The sequence below is a fragment of the Panthera pardus genome, unplaced genomic scaffold (genome assembly GCF_024362965.1).
Source record: "Panthera pardus isolate Hobbes unplaced genomic scaffold, ASM2436296v1 HiC_scaffold_25, whole genome shotgun sequence".
Lineage (NCBI taxonomy): Eukaryota > Metazoa > Chordata > Mammalia > Carnivora > Felidae > Panthera > Panthera pardus.
The window spans coordinates 54,932,869-54,955,496 of NW_026526821.1; the positions used below are offsets into that span (position 1 = coordinate 54,932,869).

The 22,628-nt window shown below is 38.2% G+C and overlaps 1 protein-coding gene across 1 annotated transcript in view; it reads right to left on the reverse strand.

Annotated features, from left to right (window-relative positions):
• MRPS9 (mitochondrial ribosomal protein S9) overlaps positions 1-22,628 on the reverse strand; it is a 65,111-nt gene that overhangs the window by 38,539 nt on the left and 3,944 nt on the right. Inside the window, exon 2 of the mRNA XM_019428498.2 lies at positions 15,740-15,919. Within this exon, the coding sequence (XP_019284043.1) occupies positions 15,740-15,919 (180 nt within the window). The remainder of the gene's footprint in view (positions 1-15,739; positions 15,920-22,628) is intronic.

Genomic DNA, 22,628 nt, shown 5'->3' on the forward strand with positions numbered 1-22,628 from the left:
AAAGGAACTCTCTCCGATAATGGAAATATTCTAGAATCTGTGCTGGCTGATACGACAGCCAGTAGCCCACGCGGCCATGATGCACTTGACACGTGGCAAGTGTGACTGAGGAACTAAACTTTAACGTTAGCTCATTTTAATGAACTTGATAGCCATTCCTAGTTTTCTCTTCTGTGAGGTGAGGGCATTTTAATACTCTGGATCTGTGATTTGATTCCTTGGGGGCTTGGATGGGGAACTCAGCATCAGGGAAAGCTGTAGAAAGTCGAATTTCCTGACATTTCTCTTGATACCACTGAGGCCCTCTGCTACTAACCAGAATGACTTTAACTTAACTGTGTCTCAGAACTTGGATTCTATACCCCATTTCTGCCTGAATTTAAATGCTGGGGACAGGAGGCAGAAACATTTATATACAGTAAGTGGCAGGAAAACCTAGGCATATACATACACACACGAACACTCACGTGAGGTGAAAATGAAAGTAATATCACAAGACTCGACAGATACCCAATTAGTCCTCTCGTGATGTTTATTAATTCAGGGGCCCTTATTACAGTTGGCGGCTCCTGCCACCCCCGTCTGTTCCTTTCCAGTTAATCTTAACTTGCTACTGGAAAGAAAAAGATGTAAATACCGAGTTGTGACCAACACTGAAAACTCCTGCTTGTTTTGCACCTCTTTCCTCCTAGGAACAAAGCAAAAGGAAGAAAAAAACAACCAAAATGACAAGCATCCCCTTCTTTCTTGTGGCCTCGGAACGCCCACCTGACGGAACAAGGTCATCCTCCAGAGCCCATGAGGACAGAGCCTCGTCTGCAACACGCCCTCCAGGGAACCCTCTCCCAGTGTCTGCAGCGCATTCAGTCCAGGTCCCCACCGCCACCTTAAAGGCAGAAATGGTGAGAGGAGGCAGGCACCCATCAGCTTTCTCTACCGCTGCTGGTAGTGACACAGCTCCTGGACACTGTGCACGTTTGCAAAGTATGAGACCGTGTGTGTGTGCTGCAGTCTGCTGTGCCAGCACCAACCTCCGAGCACGGTGTCACCCAAGTCACTGCCATCTCGTTACAGAAGCTCTGCCATCAGCTGTAAGGGTACTGGCCCCTGCAATGAGAGCGATCCCACCAGGGAACACGACAGCTTTCCTGCTTCCTGCTTTTCAGACTGTCTCCTTACCCAGGGATAAGATTTCACCTTCCTTGACCAGGATGACTTGTGTGTAATCAAGGCCAGGCAGGCACATCCCAAACCCCTACAGGGGTCTGTTAGGGCACGGGGACCTGACACTTTAGCAGAAAGGGATTTGTGCAAGCCCTTCCAAATACGGCATCTACCTCTCCACCTCTCTCCATACCGCTACTAATTTGCCCCTTTGGCTTCCTCAATCAGTTTCTCTCCAAAGCCACAGGCTCGAGAGACTTCCCCAAGCTCTCCCTGCAGATGGCATACAGCTTCACCCTCACTCCTTACAATGACAGCCTCTGCCCCGCACCTGAAAAACATCTCATAGAAGATAAAGTCTTCCACGGGCTCACGCCTTGAGTCCTCGGGGCTTCCCAAAATGCACAGTACCTAACAATAGTATTCCTAATTCAACATAAGGCTAAGGACCGTATTTCAAATAAGTATAACAAAGAAGCAGCAGCAAGAATGGTTACAGGCAGAAGGGCTTTTTCACACAAAATTTTGAATTAAGGTGGGGCGCCAGCGTGGCTCAGTCAGTTGAGCACCTGACTTCGGCTCAGGTCATGATCTCGCGGTTCGGGAGTTCGAGCCCTGCATAGGGCTCTGTGCTGACAGCTCAGAGCCTGGAGCCTGGTTCGGATTCTGTGTCTCGCTCTCTCTCTGCCCCATCCCTGCTTGTCCTCTGTCTCTCTATCCTTCAAAAATGAATAAACATTGAAAAAAATTTCTTTTAATTTTAAATTAAGGTAAAGATTTGGTTGGGAAAGTTTTAGAAGTACCAGAAATGAAAATGAGAAACAAAGGCAAAGAAAGTGTTAAAATACTTTTTTAAAAAAGTTTTCCTGATGTTATTCAGAAATATCTATATTAGCATGATAAAAAACGGAGAATTGAAATATTAAGATAGGTGAGGTTAAGTCAACCAGAAAATCAGCGAAGGAAGGCGGTGAGAGAAATATTTGACTCTCTGCTAATGTAAACTCGTCACCTGTAATGTTCCAGGGTTCCTGGCACATGTGTGGCACTTACTGGGCACTAGAGAAAAAGCACCAGCAGGACATGGCCTAGGACCTCAAGTATCTTAAAATTAGAGGAGAACTGGCAGTTCACATCTGAACTGTGGTTTAGCCCACTTGGACCACATGTATCAACTACAGTAGAATTAACAGAAGTTTTCTAATCATCTGAAATAAGCATTGTTTCACTTCTAAGCAATCTACATAAAAAACTATTACATAAACTAAGAAACAGCCAATTCTTCCATAGAAACAAAAAACAGAAATATATGCATTTGACCAGTGAACGACACAGGTTTCAATTCCTGTGAGTCCCTGGTACGCGCTGAGTTGTGTTCTGATAAACGCAGTGCAGTACTTGTAAATGTATTTTCCTTGTGATTTTCTTAAAACTCTCTTTTTTCTAGTTTGCTTTATTGTAACTGCATAGCGTATAATACGCACAACATACAAGGTATGTGCTAATCAACTGTATCGATACAAGGTATTGATAAAGCTTCTGGTCAACAGTAGGCCATTAATAAGTAGCTAAGTGACATTTAGGGGAGTCAGAAGTTCTCTGAGGATTTTCGACTCTACAGGGGGTTGGCACCCCTGAACCCTGTGTTGTGGAAAGGCCAACTGTGTATCAGTAGGGGATCAATTTTCTTCAAGAAGCTTGAAAACAATATTACTAGCTCAATATCGGTATTTGTCTTAGGTTAGCATTTGGGTTTCAAGAGAACCTTTTCTTAGTAGGAACCAGATTCTGGGTGTAGCTTGTAGTTAACACTCGTGTGCAAACATCATCAATGTCTACGATTATATACCTAAGTAGATGCCAAATCATTGCCTTACTCTGATTTAAGGTTGCTGATGACTTAATCTTTCAGACTTAAGTTCACTCAGAAGAAACTCTGAGCCATAGGGATAGGGGAAAAAAACCTATTTTCTTATAATAAGTTCTAGATTAACATTTCCTATATTAAGTTCTGGAATTCAACTTGGCAAAGTTCTTAGGTATTTTAAATCTTAGGTGTTACGTCAAATTTGAAAACAATGTTATATACGTGATGCAGGTTCAATAGCTGGTTGTCACAAAAACAAAAAAACAAACCACAAAAATTCTGCTTCTTTTGGAGATAAAAAAAGTGGAGCATACATTTAATGATAAGTACAGAAACCTTTAAAAGTTTAGAGGCACCTAAGTGGCTCCATCGATTAAGTCAACTCTTGATTTCGGCTCAGCTCATGACCTCACGGTTTGTGAGATCGGGCTCTGTGCTGACAGTGCAGAGCCTGCTTAGGATTCTCTCTCACTCTCACTCTCACTCTCACTCTCACTCTCTCTCTCTCTCTCTCTCTCTCTCTCTCTCTCTCTCTCTCTCCCCCCTGCCTTTCCGCCCTCCCCTTCGAAATAAAATAAAGATTTAAAAATATTTATTGAACGACAGCATGGTTTACCTGAATCTAAAACAAAAAAATACTGACAAAAATAAAGAATGTAAATTTTTAAAAAATTCATCCACATAAGTCACGGAGTAAGGTAATTCTCATCTCATAAATATGTTTCTTACATTTCTAGGTGTCTAACTAGAATACTGGGTAATTCAAGCGTTCTCTAAAACGAAGGCAAAGTATTTAACTACATTCTTAGGCTTAAATCAAAGTATAAAAGGACTGCAGGCTCAACCCAGGAGGAGCACCGGGTCAGGAATGCAATCTCTATTAATTAGGTATCCCAGCTGGGCAGTGGGTTTGCAGCTGTTAACTTGATCAATGACTTACCTAAATGTCATCTCTACTGATTCGCTTATAAATTACCAGCAAGTGAGACTAATGTACAGGTGCTAATTTATTTAAACTGTTCTCTACAGTTCTACATAGCTTTATAAACTGCATCTGGCACCTAATGTTAGCTGTCAGTTGTACTTAGACATGCCTGTCCTAACGACTCTGTTCATTAGAAGTGAGCACAAATTATGAAATATTGTGAAAAATGATACATCAAATGGAATGGGCACAGCAAATCAATTAGAGAAACTTCATACAGCATATTCACACTTAGGAGAATAAAACATTCTGGTTTCAGAATGAGGTCTATAATACCAATTAAAAAGTAATTGGTAGACTTCAGCAGTGTTATATATCAATTTGCTGGCTTTTTTCCTGAAATGCTATAGTAATGTAGAACTTAACTTTTAATTCCCAAATAAAGACATTAGTAAATGCAAGTGCAATTCTGTATCCATAACGTTTAACACAACCGAAATGTCTCCAACTTAAAACTAGTAAGTGATACTACTTAATTCAAAACGGGAAATGTAAATAGCAGTGGTCCTCAACTTCTTTGGGTGCTGATAGCATGATTTTGAAATAACTGTAACCCACTGTCTACTCTAGCATAACAATGTGTTACAATGTCACTGGACCAGCCTTTTGCCTTGGGTCACTAAGGAAAACGGATGCAGCCCTGCCTCCATTACACGCTGGGGGTTTATTTCTTTGCAGTCTCCGTACACATAGTCTTCTCTTGGCCAAGTTGGAACCGTTTCACATTGAATACAGAACCCACTCGGCTCACTATTCAATCTGACAGTTCAATCCTCCTCATGGTAACCGTACGGTTATAGACCAAAATATGTTTTACATGTTGATCAACATTTGGCAGTAATCTGTGAAAGGTTTAAGGAACAGGAGTTGAGAACCACAGGATTAAGACAGATTTTCAAAACATTCAGCATAGCATTTAAGTATTTCCAGCAAGTGACCATATACACTACTGACTGTGAGAGGGGACCGACCCTCTCAGATCTGCTAGAGGTAAAGCAGCATCATAGTGGTTCAGTGGGGAAGTGCAACGAGTGGTTTCTTCCTTTTCAAAAGAACTTAAAATAGTAGGCAAAAATTAAACTATCTCGAAATGCAGAAAATCTACTTTGCCCATGACTAATTTCTTTCTAGTTAATTTGTTATTTCACAAACTAAAAATTTTTGTCACATCAATACAATACCAAGATTGAGCATTAAATACAGCAAAGTAATTTTGCACCCACACAAAAAAATGCTAGCCAATATACAGTGCTGTAGCTTTAATAATAAACTTCTAAATAATGTAACTTTTAAGTAAATATTAAAAGTGACAAGAATTATTTTTATTCAGAAAATTTTATAACATATATACCTCTTTTTATTTTGCAAATCCACAACTGTAATCTTTTTTTAAAATATTTTTTAAGTTTATTTGAGAGAGAGAGAGAGAACATGCAAGTAGGGGAGGGGCAGAGAGAGAGAATTCCAAGCAGGCTCTGCACTGTCAGTACAGAGCCCAATGTAGGGCTCGAACTCACAAACCGTGAGATCGTGACCTGAGCTAAATCAGGTGGACACTCAAGTGAGTAGACACTCAAGCGAATGAGGCACCCGGGGGCCCCTGTACTCTTTTTATTTAAAAAAAAAAATTTTTTTTAACGTTTATTTATTTTTGAGACAGAGAGAGACAGAGCATGAACAGGGGAGGGTCAGAGAGACAGGGAGACACAGAATCCGAAACAGGCTCCAGGCTCTGCGTGGTCAGCACAGAGCCCGACGCGGAGCTCGAACTCACGGACAGCGAGATCATGACCTGAGCTGAAGTCGGCTGCCCAACCGACTGAGCCACCCAGGCGCCCCAGCCCTGTACTCTTTTTAAAAGCCTTTATACACGTTATACATACATAGCATGTACGATTAGCAAGGTATAATTTCACATATTCTATATGCTGCACTCAGTAGGGCCAGATTTCTATTCAAGTTCAGCCTTCTGCAATCAAGTTCTAAACCTAGAAATCCACAGAAAAATGCCTACAAAGAGCTGAATTAGCCGACATAAATTCACGATTTTACTTCGTAGGAAGGACACGCAGGTCCTCACGCCAAGTTCAGTGGCTGTTAGTTTTAATTCTCAGGCCTAACAAGTTTAGTTATGCCAGAAGGCTGGAGGGGAGAGCAGCCAGAGGCAGACTCACAGACATCTTGACAGGAAAGGAGATGGCAGGGATCAGCAATAAAGCATAGCCAGGCCATTCAGTACAGGGACAAACAGGAACGACGAGCCACAGTCAGGGTTATCACAGCTCGACAACCATGCTAAAAGGAAAATCCTGAGGCGTAGTAAGGTTAAATTACACTCCCTATACTCTGCTAAATAAGGCTGGGAAGACCATCATTTATTTTAGAAAATGTTACCCAAAAAATTAATCTTCGAAAGTGTGGAAAAACCGGCTTTGCATACAGAAAGACCTGGCCAGCCCTGGATTCCTGAACAGTAAATACTGACCCCATAAGGTTTTTATAAAGATTGAATGTGGTAATGTATACCAGGCTCCCAGACAGCATCTTGCACATACATAGGAGGTTTTTGATAAGTGGTGGTATTTTTCATTACAGATAATAATTAAAAATAGTTTCCCTTATCTGGAAACTTCACTTTTGCAGATTATCTAATTTCCTCATCATATAAAATAAGAGAAAAATTACTGTACCTGGTTTTCAATTCTTAAACACATTACAAAAAAGCATTACAACTTCTAAATATGTAAAAGCAATCACAGTGTCCTTCCAAAAGATTATCTGGAAGTTTAAAGCACTTTCCTGATTTTGGGTATCTGAAATTTATTTGGTTTTGTCTTTAGAAATAATTAAGCATTGTGTCAGTATGGAAACGCTACATAAGACTCATCAGCTATATACTCTTTCAGGTTATATATACAGCCAAATCTCAAACACAAATAATAGGTTTGAAAATACACACACAAACAGGAACTGCAATAGGTATATATACTTTTAATTCTTTGGATAAAGAATTGAGCTGGTTGTCTCTGTCCTTTTTTGCTTTTACATCTACTTAGATGCCAAAGACAGTCCACTAAATTTAATAAAATGCCCAGAGCTAATTGATTTAAATGTGAGACTTAGTGAGGCAGATCAATCACTTGCAGGGAAGTCCAACACGGCAGAATTATGTCACTGGGGTCACCATTCACTTCCACACGGGCATTTAGGCAGTGTGCTAGGTGAGACCAAATCCCAACCTGTGGCTACAACGTAATCTCTTGTTCCATTCACTCAGTGGTAAATCAATATACTCAAAGGCACTTCCTATTGTTCTCCTCGACATCCAGTCTTAGGTGGGATGGGAGATGTGTGTGACAAAGGTAATTAGAGAACTAGTGAATGATTCAAATTATAGTAGATTTTACTTATGACATTTAACAGTAATGAGAACAATAACACGCTGCATTAATCTCATACTCTACTTATATTCTGAGGTAGGCAAACAGGTATTATTTTAGAGATGAGAAAATCAAGTGACAGAGTGCTGTGACTTGCCAAACATTATAGTGGTTAGTGACACTGCAAGGAATCTCCTGATTCCAGGTTCTGCATCTTGCAAAAGCATCACTTCAACTACAATGAATCTCTTTAAAAAAAAAAAAAAATCAACTTAAATTTAACAACAAAGTCCTATATATTCCGTAGATATATGTATTCCTTACAACACAAGAAATTCCGCTTCATTTTAGAAAATTTTAAAGAAGCAATTGGATGGCTTTCATGTTAATTCATGATTTTATCACTCTATTGGCTAAATCTAAGGGAGATTTTTACTATATTCTATTAGCAAAAGGACACAAAATAACATCAAGTTACCTTCACCACCTGCATACACACATGCAGTTTTAAAAGTACAGAGAAGCTGTCACCTCTCACATTCACATACTGATTTTAAATACCTCTTCTCCGGAAAGCAATTCTATATTGTAAGAACCAGAACAAAACATATTGTTTCAACCTGACTGAATGATAGGATCCTTTTAGATTCCTCTAATAATACAAAAAGAATACGCTAGATAGAGACACCCATGTGTGTCTGTGGCGAACACCTTAACAAATTTTAAAGATATCTTCATATATGAAAGTTGTTTTCAATCTTAAGTATTTTTGCTTAAGTACATTTTACAGATAGTTTCAGCTATCATTATTTTAGCAATTGGACAAGTAGTACGGAAAAACCAATTTCTAAAATATATAAAATAACAAATCGTTTAATCTGAATATAATGGCACCTAATTTACCAATGTGAAAATTACACAGTGAGCCTAGACTTTCAAGCAGGTAAATGAATTAAATTATAGACTGTGTCTGCTACCTAGAAGTTAAATCCTCTTGAAAGTATTTTTAACATCCCAAACTAATATTCTGATTAAGTATCTAAGCAATGAAATAACCACTCCAAACAACACAGTTAATTTTTAATACTAACAGTGTGAAAATGGTTATCTTCTCAGACAGAATTACAAAGCCACTGAAGGAATTTATTTCTTTCAATAAGCTAAATATGCCCCATATGCCCAGAAAGGTAGTAAAGATCCTCAAAAATGCCATAGTGGTAAACTCAGTTGGGTAGTGGGATCCTCTTGCTGACAACAGTTACTCAGGGGCACACAGGTCCCAAGAAGAGAGAGGAGAACCAGTTTTATTGGTTTTTTTTTCTTAATTTTTTTTGGAATCTTTATTTTTGAGAGAGAGAGAGAGAGAGAGAGAGCGCACACATGAGCGGAGGAGGGGCAGAGAGAGAGAGAGAGACACACACAGAGTCCAAAGCAGGCTCCAGGCTCTGAGCTGTCAGCACAGAGCCCGATGCGGGGCTTGAACTCATGAGTGGTGAGATCATGACCTGAGCTGAAGTCAGAGGCTTAACCAACTGAGCCACCCAGGTGCCCCGAGGAGAACCAGTTTTAAATGCAAACAGCAGTAAAAAGAAAACCAACCACAAAGAAATCCCAGGCCCAAATGAATTCAACCAAACATTTAAATACCAACTCTTCACAAACTCTTGTGAAAACAGAAGAAAACACCCACCAACTCTTTCAATGAAGCCAAATATTACCCTGAATTCAAAATGAGACGAAGACATTACAAGAAAACCACAGATCAGTATCAATCAGATACAAAAATCCTCCACAAAATGCTAGCAAACTAACTCCAGAAACACATAAAAAAGATGACCCACACAAAGTGAGATTTATTCCAGGAACACAAGGTTAGTTTAACATCCACATCAATTTATGTAAATAAAATAATAATAATAATTAGAAAATCAGCATTTGTTTCCATCAAGTCCAGAACAAATCTGTCGGTAAAATGAGACCCTCCTTTATGACTGACTTTGCGATTTGCTATGTCATAATATTTTTTTTTGCTTACGCTTATCTCTTCAGTTTTACAACATGAAAGTAGCTGTTACTACTCTAACTTAATAATGATAAAAACATAAAAAAGTCAACTACAGTGACATACCACACCAATAAAAGGCATGATCGTCTCAATAAAAGCAAAAAATAAAAATAAAAACCATTTGACAATATCCAGTACCTCTTTACAATAAAAATATTCAATAAATTGGGTATGGAATTTCCTATGCCTGATAAGAGTATCTGCAAAAAGCCCATTGCTAATGTATTTATTGGTGAAAGACCGAATGCTTTTCCCCTAAGATCAGAAACAAGATGAGGATGTCTACCCTTGCCATTTCTGTTCAACATTACTGGAATGTCTAGACGTGGCAATTAGAGAAGAAAAAGAAATAAAATGGATCCAGACTAGAAGGAAAGAAGTTAAGCTGTTTCTATTTGCAAGTGAGAGCATACTGCGTGCAGAAAACTACATGAACCACCACAAAACAAGTAACAAAATGGCAATAAATACATATCTATCAATAATTACTTTGAATGTAAATGGACTAAGTGCTCCAATCAAAAGACATACAGTGACAGAGTGGATAAAACAAGACCCATCTATATGATGCCTACAAGACACTCATTTCAGACCTAAGGACACCTGCAGACTGAAAGTGAGGGGAAAGAAACTTCATGTAAATGGATGTCAAAAAAAAAAAGAGCTGGATTAGCAATACTTACATTGGACAAAAACAGACCATTTTTTTAAGGTTATTTACTTATTTATGAGAGAGTGTAAGCAAGCGGGAGAGGGGCGGGGGGGGGGGGTGGGGAGAGAGACAGAGAGAGAGAGAGAGAGAGAGAGAGAGAGGAGAGAGAGAGAGAGAGAATCCAAAGCAGGCTCTGTCTGCACGGTCAGGACAGAGCCTAATGGCAGAGGTTGAACTCATGAACCGTGAGATCATGACCTGAGCCAAAATCAAGAATCAGACACTTAACTGACTGAGCCACCCAGGCACTCCACAAAAATAGACTTTAAAACAAAGTCTATGAAGAGAGACAAAGAAAGACATCATATAATAATAAACGGGACAATCCAACAAGACAATATAACAACTGTAAATATATATATGTACCCAACATGAGAGCATCCAAATACACAAAATGCTTAATAACAAACATAAAAGAGCTAATTGATAATAACACAGTAATAGTAGCAGATTTTAACACCCCCACTCATAGCGATGGATAGATCATCCAAACAGAAAATCAACAAGGAAAACAGCAGCTTTGAATGATACACTGGAATGGATGGATTTAACAGATGTATTCAGAACATTCCATCCTCAAACAGAATAAACATTCTTTTCAAGTGAATGTGGAACATTCTCCAGAACAGATCACATATTAGGCCACATAACAAGTTTCAGCAAATTCAAAAGGATCAAAGTCATACCATACATCTTTTCTGACCAAAATACTATAAATTTAGAAACCAACCACAAGAAAAAACTGATAAGAGCACAAATAAATGGAGGTTAAATAACATGCTACTAAACACTGAATGGGTCAACCAAGAAATCAAAGAAGAAATCAAACAGTACATGGAAATAAATGAAAATGAAACACAACAGCCTGAAACCTTTGGGATGCAGCAAAAGCTGTTCTGAGAGGAAAGTTTATAGCAACACAGGCCTACTTCAAAAGCAAGAAAAATCACAAATAAACAATCTACTCTTACACCTAAAGGAACTAGAAAATGAAGAACAAATACAACCTCAAACGAGCAGAAGTAAGGAAATGACAAAGATCAGAGCAGAAATAAATGATATACAAACTAAAAAACAATAGATCAATGAAACCAGGAGTTGATTTGTTGAAAAAAATCAACAAAATTGATAAAACTCTACCCAGACTCATCAAAAACAAACATACAAAACAAAACCCAAAAAACTCAGATAAACAAAATTACCCATGAAAGAGGAGAAATAACAACCAACACCACAGAAGTACAAACAATTGTAAGAGAGTATTATGAAAAACTATATGCCAACAAATTGGACAATCTAGAAGAAATGGAAAAATTCCTAGAAACATATAACTTACCAAAACTGAAGAAACAGGAAATAGAAAATCTGAGCAGACTGATTACCAGCAAGAAGACTGAATCTGTAATCAAAAAACTCCTAACAAACAAAAAGTCCAGGGCCAGAGGGCTCCAGAGACAAATTCTACTAAATATTGAAAGAAGAGTTAAGACCTGTTCTACTCAAACTATTCCAAAAAACAGAGGGAAAATTTCCAAATTCATTTTATAAAGAGAGTATCACTCTGATACCAAAACCAGATAAAGACACCACAAAAAAGGAGAACTATAGGCAAATATCTCTGATAAACATCGATGCAAATATCTCTGATAAACATCCTTGCAAAAATCCTCAACAAAATACTGGCAAACAGAATCCAACAATACCTTAAAAAAAAAAAATCATTCACCACAATCAAGTGGGATTTATTCCCAGGATGCAAAGGTGGTTCAATATTTGCAAATCAATCAATGTGATACATCACATCAATAACAGAAAGGATCATCTCAGCAGATGCATAAGAAGTATTTGACAAATTATAACATCCATTCAAGATAAAAGCCCTTAACAAAGTAGATTTAAATGAAATATACCTCAATATAATAAAGGCCATAAAAGAAAAACCCACAGCTAACATCATACTCAATGGGGAAAAACTGAGAGCTTTCCCCCTAAGGTTAGGAACAAGACAAGGATGTCCACTCTCACCACTTTTATTCAACGTAGTACCAGAAGTCGTTGCCACGGCAATTAGACAACAGGAAGGAAAAAAAAAAAAGGCATCCAAAGTAAAACTTTCACTATTTGTAGATGACATGATACTACATATAAAAAACTCTAAAGACTCCACCAAAAAACTAGAATAAATGAATTCAGTAAGGTCACAGGATACAAAATCAATGTGCAGGAATCTGCTGCATTTCTACACACTAATAATGAAGCAGCAGAAAGAGAAATTAATACAGTCCCATTTACAATTGCACCAAAAACAATTAGATATCTAGGAATAAACCTAACCAAAGAGGTAAAAGACTTATATTCTGAAAATTATAAAACATTGATGAAAGAAATTGAAGAAGACACAAAGAAATGGAAAGACATTCCATGCTCATGGATTGGGAGAACGAGTATTGTTAAAATGTCTATACTACCCAAAGCAACCTACACATTTAATGCAATCCCTATCAAAATACCAACAGAATTTTTCACAGAACAAAAAAGTCCTAAAATGTATAAGGAACCACAAAAGACCCTGAATAGTCAAAGCCAAGTTTAAAAAAGCAAAGCAAAGTTGGAGGTTTCACAATTCCAGACTTCAGATTATATTACAAAGTGGTAGTGATCAAGATCATATGGTACTGGCACAAAAACAGACACACAGATCAATGGAATAGAAAACCCAGAAACAAACTCACAATTATATGGTCAATTAATCTTCAACAAAGCAGGAAAGAATATCCAATAGGAAAAAGTCCCTTCAACAAATGGCGTTGGGAAAACTGGACAGCTACATACAAAAGGATCACTTTCTTTCACCATATACAAAAATAAATTCAAATGCATTAAAAGGGTGCCTGGGTGGCTCAGTCGGTTAAGCATCTGACTTTGGCTCAGGTCATGATCTCACGATTTGTGAGTTCGAGCCCCACTTTGGGTGAGCATGAGCCCTGCTCTGGTGAACACAAGCCTGCTTTGGGTGAGCCCTTCTCCCTCTCTCCTAATCTCTCTCTGTCTCTCCCTCATGAGATTCTCTCTTCCTCTCTGTCTCTCCCACTTTCTGCCCCTCGCTCACTTGGGCCCCCCCTCTCTTAAAATAAAACAATAACAAAACAAATAAAACAAAACACCCAAAATGGACTAAAGACCTGAATGTGAGAATGGAAACCATAAAAATCCAAGAAGAGAACCAAGCACAGGCAGTAATTTCTCAGACATTGGCCACAGAAACATTTTTCTAGATATGTCTCCTGGGGCAAGGGAAATGAAAGCAAAAATAAACCACTGGGGCTATATCAAAATAAAAGCTTCTGCACAGTGAAGGAAATAACAAAGCTGAAAGGCAACCTATGGAATGGGAGGAGATATTTGCAATTCATTAGTATCCAAAATAATAAAGAACTTCTATAACTCAACATTCAAAAAGCAAATAATCCGATTAAAAATGGGCAGAAGACATGAACAGACATTCCTCCAAAGAAGACATCCAGACGGCCAACAGACATGAAAACAGGGAAATGCAAATCAAAACTACAATGAGATATCTATCACCTCGTGCCTGTCAGAATTGCTAACACCAACAACACAAGAAACAGCAGGTGTTGGGAGAGGATGTGGAGAAAAAGAAGCCTACTTGTACTGTTGGTGGGAATGCAAACTGGTGCAGCCACTCTGGAAAACAGTATGGAGGTTTCTCAAAAAGTTAAAAATAGAACCACCCTACGACCCAGCAATAGCACTACTAGGAATTTATCCAAAGGATACAGGAGTGCTGATTCATAGGGGCACATGTACCACAATGTTTATAGCAGTGCTTTCAACAACAGCCAAATTATGGAAAGAGCCCAAATGTCCATCGACCGATGAATGGATAAAGAAGATGTGGTTTACATATACAATGGAATATTACTTGGCAATGAGAAGGAATGAAATCCTGCCATTTGCAACAATGTGGATGGAACTGGAGGGTATTACGCTGTGTGAAAGAAGTCAGCCAGAGAAAGGGAGATAAATGCTTTTACTCATATGTGGAACTTGAGAAACTTAACAAAAGACCATGGGGGAAGGGAAGGGGAAAAATAGTTTCAAACAGAGAGGGAGGCAAACCATAGGAGACTCTTAAATACAGTGAACAAACTGAGGGTTAATGGCGGGGTAGGGGGAAATGGGTGATGGTCACTGAGGAGGGCACTTGTTGGGATGAGCGCTGGGTGTCGTATGTAAGTGATGAATCAAGGGAATCTGCCCCTGAAACCAAGAGCATACTGCATACACTGTATGTTAGCTAACTTCACGATAAATTATTTATATCTATATATCTATATCTATCTATGTATCTATCTATCTATAATAGAAATACCCTATGATCCAGCAATGACACAACTGAGTATTTACCCAGAAAATACTAAAACGCTAATTCAAAGGGATACACACATCCCTATGTTTATAGCAGCATTATCTATAACAGCCAAATCATGGAAGCAGAGCAAGTGTCCATGGATAGATGAATGGATAAAGAAGATATGATACACACATACACACAGAAGAATATTATTCAGCCATTAAAAAGTATGAAATCTTGCCATTTGCAAGGGCATGGATGGAGCTAGAGAGTATAATGCTACGTGAAATAAGTCAGTCAGAGAAAGACAAATACTATATGATTTCATCTATATGGAATTTAAGAAACAAAACAAAATGAGCAAAGGAAACAAAGAGAAAGGCAAACCAAAAACCAAACTCTTAACTATAAGGAACAAACTGATGGTTACCAGACGGGAGGTTGGTAGGAGGATGGAGTTAAATAAGTGATGAAGGAGTGCACTTGTGATGAGCACCGGGTGTTGTATGGTGTTGAATCACTATATTGTACACCTGAAACTAATATAACACTATGTTAACTATAATGAAATGCAAAATAGAATAAAAAAAACTTAGAACAAGTTACAAAGTTGTTAAATTTTAAGTATCTTTGTTAACTATGTTGGGACATGTCTAGCAAAAATGTATCATTACTACTTTTATGAGAGTTAGAACAACTCAAGAGTGGAACAATAATAGAGTTCTAACTCTCAACTCTCAAATCATTTAGAACATGCCCTGACTTTGAAAATTTATGTATAGTTAAGATAATAAAAAACACTTGACTCAGGTTTACTTATGGAATTTCCTGTATACTTGACTATATTTTCATCATCATTTTGCAAGAAAGTGGAGTTTAAGACTACACAACTGGATAAATGTTTCCAAATTGTGTATAAGCATTCATAGTGACTCCTAGGACCTTGAAACAATAAAGTTATCCATTTCTCGTTAAAATCTAAAACTCACTCGGCTTTATAATGCTTGAAATACACAGTAGCATCTCTCTCTTCGAAAGCCTGGTTCCAACATGCAATGCATAGTGGTATTTGTCCTTATTCTGACAGTTTGATTAAAATTTACACAGAGCTAAAGAATTCAAGCTGGAGAAAAGTAATTTCAACAGTTAAAACTACAGTAATTAGTTTCCCAACAGAGTAACTGTACTTACATCAATATCCTCTTGCGTAAAAGTTTCTGGATCTTCTCCCATCATGTTGGCTAAATGTCTCTTTCCTATGTTGAACTCTTCAATCTGCTTTTTAATAAAATCCACTGTGTAAGTTTCACGTCTTAAGGCTGCAACATTTTTCTTTGCTGTTACACCTGTGGTGTGTCTTAGCCTTAATATCTAGCAGAAAATATAAACAAAAAGAAAAAAGGTTTTAAAACAAATAATGATCTTGTAGGCCACTGTCTCTAGATAAAACAGGATGTTCAAACAGTTGTCTTTATTACAGTACTCAGTTGGCAAGAGTCTGGAAACAGGTAAAAGGCCTGTTAAGAAAGCTACTAGAAATTGTTCCCCACTCAAAAGCTTGCTTTTTAAAAGCTTCTGCTTACATAGCAGTTTAAACTACTAGCATTTCAACACATTAAAACCCAAAATACCTATAAGTGATATGCCACCTCCTTATCTATGACAAACATCCACATTTGATACTGATTGGTCAAAGACAACTAGTTGTGGTATCTGACACACAGGAATAAAGAGTAAAATGCCACTCCCTTAAAAAGAAGCAAATGTAGAGGCACCTGAGTGGCTCAGTCAGTTAAGTGTCCGACTCCTGACCTCAGCTCAGGTCACGATCTCAGGGTCCTGAGTGCAATCCCTGCATTGGGCTCTGTGCTGGGTGTGAAGCCTACTTAAAAAAAAAAAAAAAAAAAAGGCAAATGCACATGCAGGCAGAAACTAGCAAGCAGAAGACATGGGAGGGAAGGGACATGCACTTGGGAATAGCATACTTAGACCAGTCACCTGGTTCAAGGGTACAAATATAGCCCATCTTTCAATGCCTTAAAACAGTTTAGCTTAGCTGGAGACTCTTCTGCGGTCCTTATTTTAGGCTGATACAGTGAAGAGACTGCTTCACTAAACACCAAGATTTATCATTAATTTGGTTCCACATGCGGGTTTTGGAAGTCATATGACAAAATGTTTCTGTCCATAGCTAAAACAACCCATGTGTAATACAGGTGAACCCACTACACTTCCCACCAATCACCAACCACAGCCCGTATGAGAAATGGAAGTCTCCCGGATTCACTAGGAGACTCATTCACTGAAGTAATGAGTTCTACAGGAAGAGTAAGATTAGGGAAGAAAGTGATGAGTTCAATTTGGGGCATGACAGGTTTGAGATGCTTGATGGGCATCTCCAGAGAGATAGGTGTCCGTGAGGCAGATGGCTCTGTGGGTGTGTGCACAGGAAAGATCTGAGCTAGAGATGCCGTCTGTTAATAATCAGCATGGGACATGATGTGACACCATCAATGGAGGGGAAATGCAGGCATTAGTGTTAGAATAAGAAACATCTATTCTACTATGCAAAGAAACAACACAGTATGTGAGAGAAGGCAGGCAGACAGGTAAGATTACTTATGCCTTACGGCCATTATTTTTATAAAACGGGACGCGAGATGGGTCTGCAGAGTAAGGAGTGACAGGTTTGACGGACTGAATACCTCATATTCAAAGAGCAACAATACAGCAGTTATAAAGGAGGAAGGACAATTAAAGGAAGAAAATTAGAAAAAGAAATTTAAGTACCCCTTTATACTGGATGTGTGCCAGGAATATAATACCAAAGAAACAGTTATGAATCTACATCTATACAACAGCTACAATATTTTGTCAATTACCTTTTTGTTTCCTATAGATTTCCTTTGTATGTTTCAGTGGAATATTCAATGCACTACTTGGCTCAGGAGAGTTCCATCTTAGGGCAGACTGTACCCTTCAGCATTATAAAGTGTTCCATTCCCAGGCAATACTTTTATTTTTAACTTAATTCTACTGGATCATAATATTGCAACCCTTTCAAAGTTCAATTTGTATTTCCCTGGAATGTCACTGCCAGTACTTTTCATTTAAATTTTGAATAATTTTAGTTTTTTTTGACCCAATCTGAGTTTTTAATACATTTAAATGGATTTCATAGATATTCTGTCTCATTTTTCATCTGATTTTATCTTTATTGTTTGTTATGCTTTCATTCCTGTTTTCTTTCTTTTACTAGATGGTCTGTAGATTTTTATATCTGTTTTTTGATATGGCAATTTGGATATTATAGAGCCTGCCTTTATTTCAGTAGTGATTACCTATGTCTCTGAATAAAATGTTTAAATGTATTTCTTCTATCAACTTCAGAAAGTAATACTCATTCAATTCTCACCTATTTATCTTTTCTTTTTCGACCATAAAAATTATGTTTTTCTGTCCTCCAACCGTATCAGCTTCACTTCTTTCTTACTTTTTGCTCCGCATTCTGTATGATTTTTAAACCTTTATTCCTTGGAGACGTGTGTGTGTGTGTGTGTGTGTGTGTGTGTGTGTGTTACAGTGTCAACTGTGCAGCCACTCTGAATTTTTAGCTTCTTAAATCACTGATCTATCTTCAAAAATCTTTCCTTAACTATTTAACTGTATATTCTTGTCTTATCCCCTGTTTCATACAGCTCTCTCTCACCCAACATTTTTAAAGTGTCCTTGACATGGGGCGCCTGGGTGGCTCAGTCGGTTAAGCGTCCGACTTCAGCTCAGGTCACGATCTCGCGGTCCGTGAGTTCGAGCCCCGCGTCGGGCTCTGGGCTGATGGCTCAGAGCCTGGAGCCTGTTTCCGATTCTGTGCCTCCCTCTCTCTGCCCCTCCCCCGTTCATGCTCTGTCTCTCTCTGTCTCAAAAATAAATAAACGTTAAAGTGTCCTTGACAGTGTGAAGGAGTTATAGCAAAAAAATTCTTCCATGTTGCTGAGTAAATATTCTTTGTTTTCTTCATCTCTCTCTCCTATTCGGTTCCTTTTCTTATTTTGTTCTGACAACATTTTAGTATCACCTCAAGCAAAAGAGTTGATTATTGGCTGGAAGACTCATTTTTTCACTTGATCTTCACTTGATCTTGTGTCTGTCTATATTCTTCGAGTTTGTGACAGCTGGCAGCTTTCTTAGTTTTAACATGAGTCTTAAAAGACTGTCAAAAAAATTTTATTGTTGTTCATTTAGAAAGAACTTTTTAAAAAAGTCCCTACTTTGTTATTTTTCATAAAAATCTCTTTAGGATCTTTTCAAAGACAAGTGTACTGCCTAAGAATATGACATTCTGGAAATTCATATTTATTAAAGTTACAAAGCCATTACAGCATCAGTACCAGAGTACTGAATATATTTATAAATGTTCTAAGTTATTCTAGCAATGACTCACACAAAAGTATTTACATTCAAAAAAGACCATTATTCATTAGTACAATCCACTAAGTCAGATGAGGCTGAATCTGAATCAACTAGATCTTTAGCTATGAGCAGTCAGAATTCCTGGAGAGAATGTGCTTTGCTACTGGTAAGTACAAATCCCCAACCAAATATTCTATAGGTTCTATTTCCGACTGAAAAGCTGTGGCAGAGAATTTTCCTCACACTCTGTTTTTACGGAATGGTATAGATACAAGTTGACAGATTTGTTTCTTTTTTAAGATAATCAGTGGGTCAGACAACTATAATTTCAATCAAGCAGGTTTGCCAAAGAAGCAGACACATCCTGACAGAGCAGTGATGTTCCAAATTTGGCCAAATGCCAGTGCCACACACTACTCTAATGATACTACAAGAGTATTGAGGAGTTTCCTTTTCGTTCAATTGGATAAAAATGGAACAAAGAAGAATGCACCGCTAATCTGAACAGAAAAGGCAAAAAAAGAAATACTTCGAGGAATAAAAGATAAAGACTGAAGTCAGATTAGAGAAAAGGTGGAAAGAAACAATATAAGGACACCAAGAGAGAAATGATAGTAACCTTTCTGAATGAGTTTTTATTTTCATCAAGTAGAGGTCTCTGGATGCAAGCAAAAGAAAATATAGTCTTGCTATAGACTAGCAGGACTATAGTTGAAGCAGGCAGCTAAAAAGCAGGAACTCCAATGATCCACAGCACGCTCAATGAAGTCTTGGCCATTAAGATAAAATGCAATTCCAACGGTCCTTCTCTCTCTGCTCAAGATCTCAAGGGAAGGACAATCTAATGGGGCTACCTTGGGTCAGATGCCCCAGATGATGGTTCTTCCAGGCTGTATCTAGTGGGGAAGAACTCATTACTCCTGAGAAAATAGGAGTGCCCTGATGAAGGGGAAATGGACACCAGGTTAGACAAACAAGGAAATGTCCTACACTACTCGAGCAAAATTCACCATTTATATTCACTCCACAAACTTATAGATTTAGAGCCTTAACATATTTACCAAATAAAATATATGGAATTTGTTGGAATCATGATTTAAACAAACCAACTATAAAAGATTACTGTTGGAACAACCAAGGAAATTTGAACACGGAATAGGTAATAGATGATATTAAAAAATTATTGTTTTTTCTGTTAGATATGTGCATAGTGGCATGGAAGCTATGTTCTTTTATTTATTTAAGAAACTTTTTTAATGTTTATTTTGAGAGAGACAGAGAGAGAACGCAAGCAGGGGAGGGGCAGAAAGAGAGGGAGACAGAATCCAAAGCAGGCTCCAGGCTCTGAGCTGTCAACACAGAGCCCGATGCAGGGCTCGAACCCATGAACCATGAGATCATGACCTGAATCGACGTCGGGCACTTAACCGACTGAGCCACCCAGGTGCCCCAAGGAAGCTATGCTCTTTAAAAAAAAAATCTACCTGTTAAAAAAAAATCAAGTATATATATATATAAGTAATATAACAAAAAGCCTGAGATTTACACAAAAACCTACAGAAAAAAAAAGGTAGGAAGATAAACAGGATTGGTAAAACATTAATAATTGTTGAAGCTGATTGACATATACATGGGTTCCTTAGAGTATTTTATTTTTGCAAATGCTTGAATGTGCTTTAATTTTTATAATAAAATTCTAAAAAGTAAACTATTTTACAAGTTCACTGAAGAAATTTAAGGAACTACTATGGGCCAGGCTATACACTGAATTTTAACAGAAATAACCGTCAAGCAGAATTGAGTGGTGTTAAAATGAGAATGTTGCCATACTGAGAAAAGCAAACATGAAACAAGGTAAAAATGCAGTTTTCTTATTTAAGCTACTATCTATCTGGCAAAAAAGAATGTGGCAGGTGTTCACACATATACAAATGTGCATACACACATGTACACATGCACATATCCTTACATGTAAGAACTCCTTACATGTTTAAATTTTTAAAAAATGTTTATTTACTTTTGAGAGAGAGAGAGAGAGAGAGAGAGAGAGAGAGAGAGAGAGAGAGAGAACATGAGTGGGGGAGGGGCAGAGAGTGAGGGAGACACAGAATCCGAAGCAGGCTCCAGGCTCCGAGCTGTCAGCACAGAGCCCCACGCTGGGCTCGAACCCACAAACTGTGAGATCATGACCTGAGCTGAAGTCAGATGCTTAACCAACTGAGCCACCCAGGTGCCCCTAGAACTCCTCACATTTAATTCAAGAAATGATCCATGAGCATCTAGGAGGTGTCTGTGGCCACTGCAGGAAGCATCAGAGTAGGAATACAAAGGTTATGCTATTTTTCTCAAGAGGTTTAAAAAACCAACTGTAAGGGAAAGACCTAAACACACGAGATATTGAGATAATAAAAAAGAAGTAAATGTGGGTCTTTCACAGTTGTAGGCAGCTTCCAAGATGGCTTCCAGCAAGTCTACTGATTGATATTCATCCTGTTCAATCCCCTCGAATGCGCGCTTGAGTAACTTGCTTCTGACGGATAGAACACTACTAAAGTAATAGAACGTCGCCTCTAAGATTAGGTTACAAAAAGATGGTCTTCCCTCTTTCCCCCCCTCTGTTGATCAACTGATGGAAGCCAGATGTGGTGAGCTGCCCTACAGAGGCCCACGTGGCAAGAACTGAGGGTGGCCTCCAACCAACAGCCGGCCCAACAGCCTGCCAAGATATAAATCCTGCTAACACCTACAAAGAGTGAGCTGGAAGGTAGATTTCCACCCTCCAGCCTGGAGAGGACTAAAGCCACAGCCAACACCTGGACTGCTGCTTTATGGGAGACTGTGAGCACAAAACCCAGTTAAGCTGTGTGTGGAATCCTGACCCCCAGAAACGACGACGTAACAAATGTCTGTTGTTTTAAGCTGCTAAGTTTGGGGGTAACTTGTTCCAAAGCAATAAATAATGGGTGCATCATCCTAATTACAACAATGAAGCACAGTACAAGGAAACTTACTTATTTGCTTTATAAGGACAAAATAGGTGGGAATGATGGTAGCATCTATTATCAGCCTCTCTTTAAGTAAGAAACTACTACATGAGGAAAATGCTACTTTTAATGTCAATATTTTACTTTTAATGTCAATATTTTTCATAATGGAGTAATGAGGAACACACTAAATCTATCCTTTAAAGGACAGGGTGAGATCTCAAAAGAAACAACTTATCCCACCAAGGGGTTTTTATCTCCATTGCTAACAAAATGGGATTTTTAAAAAATTCAAAGTTACCTGGGGAAAAACATAACTAATTTACAGAACTGCATACAGCATTTGATACAAATGCAAGTCGATTTTTAAATCTGTTTGTCAAAGAGTTTTTAAGCAATTTATCAATAAAGTTTATTAAGACCCTACCGTAAACCAACTGGATGCTGTGATAAATACAGGATAAGAACAGATACTTAAGACAAGGACAACAACGTTTTTCCAATAAAACCAAAATCTACAAGGGCTAAGCTCCCAAACTGCCACTGATTGTGCCTGTCATTCTTCGGCAGATAGTCCAATCCCACAAGGGAAGTATATTGGCTCAATAAAAACAGAAAGTGTAAGCACTAAGCGTTTAGTAGAAAATAAAGAGGGCATCTCCTTGATATTTGGCAATACTAGCTTT